This window comes from Cyprinodon tularosa, unplaced genomic scaffold (genome assembly GCF_016077235.1).
Source record: "Cyprinodon tularosa strain WSP-4 unplaced genomic scaffold, ASM1607723v1 ctg217, whole genome shotgun sequence".
Taxonomy (NCBI): domain Eukaryota; kingdom Metazoa; phylum Chordata; class Actinopteri; order Cyprinodontiformes; family Cyprinodontidae; genus Cyprinodon; species Cyprinodon tularosa.
In genome coordinates this window covers 1,349,715-1,358,879 of record NW_024038809.1, presented here as the reverse complement: position 1 = coordinate 1,358,879, position 9,165 = coordinate 1,349,715, and the positions used below count along the sequence as shown (strand labels likewise).

General features: G+C 37.5%; 1 protein-coding gene across 1 annotated transcript; it reads left to right on the top strand.

Annotated features, from left to right (window-relative positions):
* The first annotated feature begins 4,278 nt into the window (after positions 1-4,278).
* On the top strand, positions 4,279-7,264 carry polr1h (RNA polymerase I subunit H). The gene is made up of 5 exons (XM_038285912.1): positions 4,279-4,387; positions 4,547-4,669; positions 6,692-6,798; positions 6,873-6,982; positions 7,058-7,264. Exons 1-5 carry the CDS (start codon positions 4,372-4,374, stop codon positions 7,080-7,082), a joined length of 381 nt encoding a protein of 126 aa, XP_038141840.1. The 5' UTR covers positions 4,279-4,371; the 3' UTR covers positions 7,083-7,264.
* The last annotated feature ends 1,901 nt before the right edge of the window (positions 7,265-9,165 follow it).

The window sequence follows — 9,165 nt, the reverse complement described above, 5'->3', positions numbered from 1 at the left end:
AATGCAGAATCTGACGGTTTCAGGTCACGGGGTTCTGACCTCTGATTGAGGTTATAGTTAAGACAAATAAAGGCAGCCAGGGTCAGTTCCTTCTGTAAACGCCACAGAGAAACCAGCACAGCGCAGCATTTCTCAGCATCCAGGATGGAGGAGATGTAGCTGAGAATATTCTACTCTAAATACTCTTTAAAAATACATCCAAATTCTCCAATCTTGGTGGTTGATTTTTAATCCACGACTATTTGAATCAATCCTATTAGTTGCCTTGGAAAATATTACATATTTTCAAGTATTTGTGCTTTTGTTGTCATAAAATGGGGTCTAATAAGAATTAATTTGATTAATTTCCCCCCAAAAGCTAAGAAAGTGCTAAGTAGCCTCTGAAGCAGGATATCACTGCTGTTTGTTCCTTCTTTTTTTATTAATCACTTTCTTTTTTGAGTTTTCCTTTTATACATACAGTTTGTAAATATATTTATCCAGCAAAGATGGATATAAAATGATAATACAGAAAAATCAATCCCTACAAAATAAAATCCCATTTAGCCCACCCAGGTCACTACCAAGACGTCAACGCACTACTTTCCTATCCCTGACTGAGACAGATTTATTAAATCTAATAAATCTTTTTAATCCGGAGCATTGTTGTAAGTTTTGGAATGAGTCAAGAAAGGGCCCCCATATTTCTTCAAATTTACCAGTTGAATGTACTATTTTAAACTGAACGAGGCAATGGCGCGCACACAGAGATGACGTATTCACCAGTTAAAGTATAGAGTCCCATGTCTGATCCGGTATGGTCATATTCAAGTCCTCTTCCCATGAGGCTTTAAGTGTGGAGGTCTCTTTCATAGTAAACATTTCATTATAAAGCCACGAAACCGGCCCTTTATGAGTTGGGTTCAATGATAGGATGGTTTCCAACAGTGTATTTCGTGGCAGAAAGATTGAGCCTGACAAATGAGACTGAATAAAGTTTCTGGTTTGTAAATATCTAAAAAAAAAAAATGGGATTTAGGTAAACCAAATTTGTTGCTAAGTTCCTCAATGAAAAAGTCCTTACAGTAAGTAAGTCCCCTCTGCTGCCACTCTAGAAACTCCCCATCCTGAACTGATGGTTTAAAAAATGGTTAAGAAGGAGAAATGGTGGAGTTTAAAGTATTTCCTAAACTAGCCCCATATTTTCAGTGAGTGTTTCACTACTGGGTTTAAAGCAGGGTTAGATGAGGAGAGTGAGGCTCTCTCAGGCAGGACAGCCCCCTGATTATGATAGAAATACCAGAACGCTAGGCATCTAAGATTGGCAGCCCAGTAATAGAACTGAAAACTGGGGAAGTTAATTTATTAAGTCTTGGGTGTTTACCCTGCCAGATGAAAGATGAAAAAGTTGAGTCTAGCTCATTAAAAAGTGTTAGGAATGAAAATAGGTAATTCCTAAAAAAGGTATAGAAATTTGGGAAGTATATTCATTTTAATTGAGTTGATACGTCCCCCAAGGGACATGGAGAGGGGTGTCCACTTTGTGAGGGATTCCTTTACTGGGTTCAACAGCTTAATCAAATTCTCAATAAACAGATTTTTATGTTTTTCTGTCACTGTGATACCAAGGTATGTACATCCATTCTAAATGGCAGGTTAGCAAAGTCTGACATGCTAACTTCATTACCTATGGGAAAAGCTCACTTTTGGTAAGGTTCAATTTATACCCGGAATTCTGACCGAATTGGCTAAATATATTGAGAGCAGAAGGCAATGAAGTTGATGGTTTGGAGATAAAAAGTAGAAGATCATCTGTGTATGGTGACACTTTGTGTTCCATGTCATTCCTCCTAATGTCGGACATCTCTTTACTGGTTTTAAGTGCGATCGCAAGGGGCTCTATGGCCAGATCCAAAAGCAGGGCGCTAAGAGGGCAACCCTGACGGGGGCCACTTTGTAGTTTACAGTAAATGGTTTTGAGGTCTGAAAGTTGTTACAAACTGTGGCAGATGGTTGCTGGTATGATAATTTAATCAATGAAATGAAGTTTGCTCCAAAGCCAAATCTGCTAAGGACTGTAAATAGATAGTCAAACTCAACCCGGTCAAAGGCTTTTTCGGCTTCCAGAGAGACCACACACTCAGCCGAATCCGTGGCACCAGAATAAAAAAAGATATTGAGCAGTCTTCTAATATTAAAATATGAGTGCCGACCTTTAATGAAGCCTGTTTGGTCTTTTGAAATAATTGAAGGTAAAACTGTTTCAAGTCTATGGGAAAGAATTTTGGCCAAAATTTTCACATCGGTATTTAGGAGAGAGATAAGTCTGAAAGAGGTGCATTCCACTGGATCTTTGCCTTTTTTTGAAATGAGTTTGATACAAGCATAGAATGATTAAGGAAGGGATCCGTGTTTAAAACTGTCAGTAAAAGTGGAGCTGAGCTGCACACAGAGTAAGTCTGAGAACTGTTTGAAAAATTCTGCAGGGAAACCATCCGGTCCTGGGTAGTTGCCAGGTTGCATTGAGGCTATTGCTAGGGATACTTCTGCATGAGACATAGGTTAATCCAACTTATTCTTAAATTCTGGTGAGATTACAGGAATGTGAAGCTTAGTTAGAAAATCATCAGTCATGTTAGAATTGGTTTATGATTGTGAGCTGTAAAGCTCCTCATAAAAGTCCCTGAATGCATCATTAATTTGACAATGGTCTGTGACTACACTGCCATCTTGTTTTCAAATTCTGAAAATAGCTTGCCTTGCCCTAGAACCCTTGAGCATGGTTGCTAGTAATTTATCAGGTTTGTCGCCATGCACATAAAATTTATATCTGTTATGTAAAAGCAGGCGTTCGGCTGAGTGTGTCGTCAATAGGTCAAGCCTTGTTTTAAGTTCAACTCGTCTTTTAAACAGTTCAGGACTTTGATTCAAATTATATTTTATGTCGACCTCTTTGATTTGCTGAGTTAGGTTGTTCTCTTCATAGGTAGCTTTAATTTTTGCTGCATAAGCAATAATCTGGCCTCTGATGTAGGCCTTAAAGGCATCCCATACCATGAGGATGAAGGTCTCGTGGGAAGAGTTACTACCAAAAAAGCAGAGTTGAATTAAAACGCCATCGTCCAGTTCTTAGGGGAAGATGGGGTAGTGATAGGGACATAGTGAGTTGGGCATGGTCTGAAATAATTTTGCTTTGGTAGTCACAGAAACATATCTGCTGTAGCCATTTTGCATCCATAATAAAGTAGTCGATTCTAGAATATGTTTTGTGTACATGTGAAAAGTTTGAGTAGTCCCTCTTATTGGGATTTAAAGTTTGCCAAACATCACACAGCCCATACTCAGATAGAAAGGCTTGTATAACTAATGCAGACTTGCTTATGACTTTGCTTTTAAGGGATGAGCGGTCCAAAACTGGGTCCAGCCAACAGCTGAAATCACCCCCTAGGACCAGTGAGTATTTATTGAGGTCTGGTAATGAAGAGAATAGTTGCTTTAAAAAGTTCTCATCATCTATGTTGGGAGCTTAAACATTGACCAGAGCGACCAGAGTGTCGTGCAGCTTCCCACTCACCATTATAAATCGGCCATGTTTATCAGCCGCCACATTATTGGCCTCAAACGGAGTATTCTGGCTGATATTCTGGCTTAACCTGAAAATGGGAGTGAAAAAATTGTCCCCTCCAGCATGTCAGAAGACGACCTCCGTCCGAGATCCTGATGTTGAGTTTCTTGCAGAAACGCCACATCTATATTAAATTCCTTCTCTTCACTGGGTGGTTTAAACCTTTTACATTCCAACTTAAAAAATGTAAATGCCGACTCATGTTCTCAAAGTTTGGGTGCTATTTTACTTTGATAGGTATGATAGCAGTATGGCAGGCAGAGACTGAGAAAAAAGAGGTAAAGAACAATTACAGTTCTATGGGAGACCCCTGGCTGTGACCTTAGTCTCCCCCTAAAACCCCCCTCCAAACATAAACAGCTGTTTGTTCCTTCTTTGATCAACCAAACACTAAAGCTAAAAGATAAAGTTGTTTCTCTGCTGTTTCACAAGAATCTCAATTTGCATGGAATTTTGATAAAACCGACTCTGATTGGTGCTCTAGAATTTATAAAACATAAAAAAGTCTTAAATTTAATTACCCTTTTATAAAGAATAAAATCTGATTTATTAAAAAAGTCCGTTTTAATAATCCAAAATATATATTTTTTTAATAAAAAAAACGCAACTTACTCCAATATCAGACTTTTTAAGTTGTACAGTTGATTTTGTCAGAGTTGTTAAAAAATTAAGGCTGCAATGCTATCTTTAACCAGGAGGTGGCAGCAACACAGCTCAAAGGATCCTAAAGGGCAATAAATACCACAGAAGAAGAGAGTCAGCATGTTATGGTGCTGAGTGAAGGTAAGGCTCTACGATGTTTACAGTCATAGATATAAATATGTCTGTACGCTTATCGTTTTATAAACTCCATAAATAACGAAGTTAAACAACAGGAAATGAGGAGGATTGTTATCCTAAAATTTCCTGTTGTCTTTCAGCAAACATACTGTTTCTTTTCAGAGAACATGTCTGCTTCCGCCGGTGAGCCAAACTTCTGCCCTGAATGCGGGAATGTCCTTCCGCTGCCTGGGATGTCCCAAACAGTCCGCTGCCCTCGCTGCTCCTTCTCCATTCCTGTTATAGGTACTCATCATCCGGACCCGTTATTGTTAATATTTTGCCCAAAGTCTTTATTTTGAACATCCATATAAAAACAAAGGTAACCAAGGCAACAGTTTTAGTACAGAACACACAGGCGGAGATGTTTGCATTAACAGAGGTGTTAAAGTATTATTGTTTATTACTCCAGTAGATATCCTGCTGTTTAATAACACTTTACTACCACTTTGCTCCAGTAAAAGTACATTTTTTAAAACTATTTAAAGAATAAAAATAAAAGTAATGCAGGAAAAACTGTTAAGGCCAGAAGCTTTACTGCTCTACTCTATTAAAGGAACACTTTTCTACCATTCTGGATGATAACTTCCTTAGACTTCATTTTCTTAGTTTTATAACTGATTGTAACAGTGTCACATTTAACTTTGCATCATCTTGGAAAAACTGTTTATTTTGGTATGTGGTGAGCAACAAGTGGGGGCAGCACCGAGTCCAACCACAAAGGAATTAATTGGATAAAGCTAATTATTTTCATAATTTTTACTTTGAATGAAAATGAGGTTAAATGAAACAAAACTAGCGAGTCTGTTTTTTAAAATGTAAGAAGTTTAAAGTACAAAGTTGTCTAAAAAAAAAAAAATTACTCCAGTAAAGAAGTATTTTTACTTTGTTACTTGACATCTCTGAGTGAAAGTGAATTAAAAGTAAAGGTGCAAACATTGAGTTTTAAAGCAAACCAAGGTTGTATTAATGTTTTTTATTTTATTTTATTTTATTTTATTTAACCTTTATTTAACCAGGAAAGTCCCATTGAGTTAAAGTAACTCTTCTTCCAGGGAGTCCTGGCCAAGAAGGCGGCTTAAAAAGTTACATTAACATAAAACCACAGGAGACAAGACAACCACAGCTATGTGTAGCTTGTTTAGCACGTTTACTTTTAACCAAATTTAGAGACACACGAAAACGGCTTATGAATTTTTTTACATTTGAAAATAAATCTGCAGTTATGAAAAAAAAAAAGTTTCCCAGTGAAATTAAATTATTTTAAAACATGTGCTTTATTCTGACCCATTCAGACTGAGGAAAGCAGGAATCCTGCTACCTGTTTGTGGAGCTTTAATGAGAACCGCTGTAGGTACCAGAGCTGCTCGGGGCCCCGCCCCTTCTTATGACATGAGAGAACCATTATTGGTTAACTTGTTCTTCCATTGATTCCAGCTCTGCTGTCTGAAATATGCCAGCTGTCCATTAGTCTTCACTCCTCTAAGCAAGACGATAAGCTGGAGGAGAACAAAGTGCCTCAAAACCATTAATCCATCACTAAATTAGTTAACGATTATTTCAATAATTGATTAACCTGAATAATTTTTTCAGTCCTACTTTATATGAAATGTCCCTGAATGATAAAACTCAGAAACTTCATTGTTTTTGTATTTTAACATGATAAACGTATTGATGTGCATCAATACTTTTTACTTCAACAAAACATTGTAAACTTTGTTTTACTTATATTTAGAGAAAATAATAACATTTTAATAAAGTAAACGGTCAGTGTGGGGGAGGGGTCATGAGACGGTTTTCTATTATCATTACGATGGAATCCTCTTTATATGTGGAGGCTGGAAATATATATGAGAAAATGGAAAAACTTACCATGAAATGACTAAATGTTAAATTAATTAATTGTCTAATAGGTTATTAAAATCCACAATAAACCAATAAGTTATAAAATGTACAATTAAATGATTAATATCCCATTAAATCATCAAATTTACATGAAAAAAGGTTAAATAACAAAATGTCTTTAAAAAATATATTTATTTAAGAGATCAAATTGCTTCATTCCGTATGTATAAATCTATGAACAGAATCAATCACCATGGTAACGGATGTGATCCTGCTTTAGTGAAGCTAAGTGGAGCTTAAATGAATCCAGAATTTCTGGGAAGTCCCGCCTTAATCCCTTCAGTGAAGCACGCCGCTGCTCGCGTCGCCATCGGATCTCTGTGTCACCATGACGTAACCGTCCGGTTTTCTCTCATTACCCAGAATTCTCTGGCCTGGAAGTGTGTTCAGCTGTGGTCTTTAACCCCGTGGAGCAGTCGGCAGCGGCTCTGGAGGACGAGGAAGGCGGCTCGGAGCTGAAGGGACCTGTGGTAAGACCCGCTTGATGTTGCTGCTCACAGCTGGACTCGCTTCCTGGGATAACGAGCTCCGCCTCTTCCTCCAGATCGACAGACGCTGCGCTCGCTGCAATAAAGAAGGGATGATCTACCACACCAGGCAGATGAGGTCTGCAGATGAAGGGCAGACGGTCTTCTTCACCTGTATGCACTGCAGGTGGGTCTAACAAACATCTCCCTTTTTCTGCAGCTTTGGGAGGAATTTCTAATGGGGTTGACTTTTCTGTTTTAGGTATCAAGAGAAGGAAGATTCATGAGGAAGACATCCCACAGCTGGGATAGCTCCTCAGTTATTAGACGGACCAGGAGTGGAACGGGACGGCAGCTGGCTGCCTCCAGTGGAGATGCTCATTTTCTCTGATTAATCTCAATCTGGTTTTATCTGATGGTTGTTAATGATGCATAATTTTCACAGCTGGAAATAAAGGTCAGAAGTTCCCAAGGTTTCCTTTCTCTAAACTGATTAAAGAAACATTCGATTGAGATGTTGGTTTAGCTTAAGTCTTTAAGCTGCACTAAAAAGAAACAAAAAGGTTTGATAAATTAGAAATAAAAAGATCAGGAACCTGAATCCCATCTATGAACTGCTACATTGTTCTTTTTGAAAAAGGATAAAGAAAAAGTCATTTTGGTGTAAAAATTAGAGCAGCCTTTAGGTCTAATCCAGGTTGGGGGAAAGTGGATGCTCCGGAACGAGACCAAGATGGCAAACTTCAGTCTCCATCTTTGAGATGGTGAAGAGTTCTGGATATTTAGCCTGGATATTTCCAGGCTAAATATCCCATGTTTCCTGGAACCACTTCTCCCTGAATGTGTCACAGGGAGAGCCTGCATCTGTGGGCTTCTGCAAGCCTCTAGCAGAAATATTCATTTATAGGAAGGAGGTTGTTTGATATTTGTTCCTGTTATCTTGTATTGAATCTGTAAACTTTACAGCATAGAGACTGATGATGTTCAAAGCAAAGCAGAGATTTACAACATACAGAATGAGGTTTGCAAAGTATTCTGGGAGGCCGCTTTGTTCACAAGTCAGCTCCTGACATCACTCTGTCTGAAGGGATCATTGGAGGGCACTTCCCTCTAGCTCTTAGAAGAATTCGGACACGCTAACCTTACACCTGAAGGTGCAAAACCAAGTGCTAGTGAGAGGAAATGGGACTGGGCCAAATGTCTCAGTGTTTTACAAACGATCCAAAGTCAGGAAGGCAGAGCAATGCTTGCCTGAAGACAGAATCGATCTACAGGCGGTATGCACCTTAAAGTTTCTTGTGATCCGCCTTAATAGAAAAGCAGAGAAAAGAAGAACAGCAAAAGAAGCTGTTAGAAATGTATCAGTGGATCTAATTAATAATCTCAGTAAATCTGAAGTTAAAATGTTAATTAAACTGTTAATTTAACAGAAAATGAAGGATATCTGGCAAAAGGAGATGGTGGGGGGTGATGGTTTTATAAAATTCAGAAGAAAACTTGAGAAATAAGAACAGGAAGACCTAGAAGAGAAGATTGAGATGTGGGAATATTGGCTTAAACAGTTCTCTGTTTATCTTGGGGAAACATGGATGTTAAATATGAATTCTGCAGGATAGATGAAACCATTGAACATGTTTTACTGTGATAACTGAGGAGGAGAGGCGGCAGTAAAAGTTAATTTTGATTCATGTGAATTATTGAGAAGTTATTCAGAAAGTAGCATTTACAGGATAATATTTCGATACATAAAAGATAATACATTGGTATAATAGAATTGAATTCCTGAGAGTCATTCTGGTCCATGTTCCATACTATTTTTTTTTTTTAAACTTTATTAGAGAATTACGATTCTTTAGTACAATTTCCAAAGAACAATCGCCAGGGGTTTGAATAAAAATAGTTATAATAAATAAAAAATAACTAAATAAACATATAAATAGTACAGTGAGCAAAGCTAGACATAGAACCATATAAGGGGATTACATAAATATTTTGAATTTAGAGCATAGATATAAAGTTTTAACAGCCCTTTTGTTATTAGAAGATGATAATGTAGATAAATAAATTCTTGCTTCCTTTAAGAAAGAAAGACATACATGAGGGTTTAGTCATAAAAATGTTTCATTTATGGATATAAAACTTGACCCACAGAAGCAAAAGATTACATTAAAAAAATGGTAAGAGAGTTTTTTTCCATATTCTTTAATTCCAAATAAAACATCCTTAAAATAAAGTTAAAATTTGTCGTAAATATTGTCCAGAATGAAATGACAAATGCCTTGCCATAGACGCCTGGTGGAGTCAGACTCTGAGTAAATGTTACAGAAAGTGCAGTGGAATTCATGTCTTTTTTATATTGAACCAAAAATG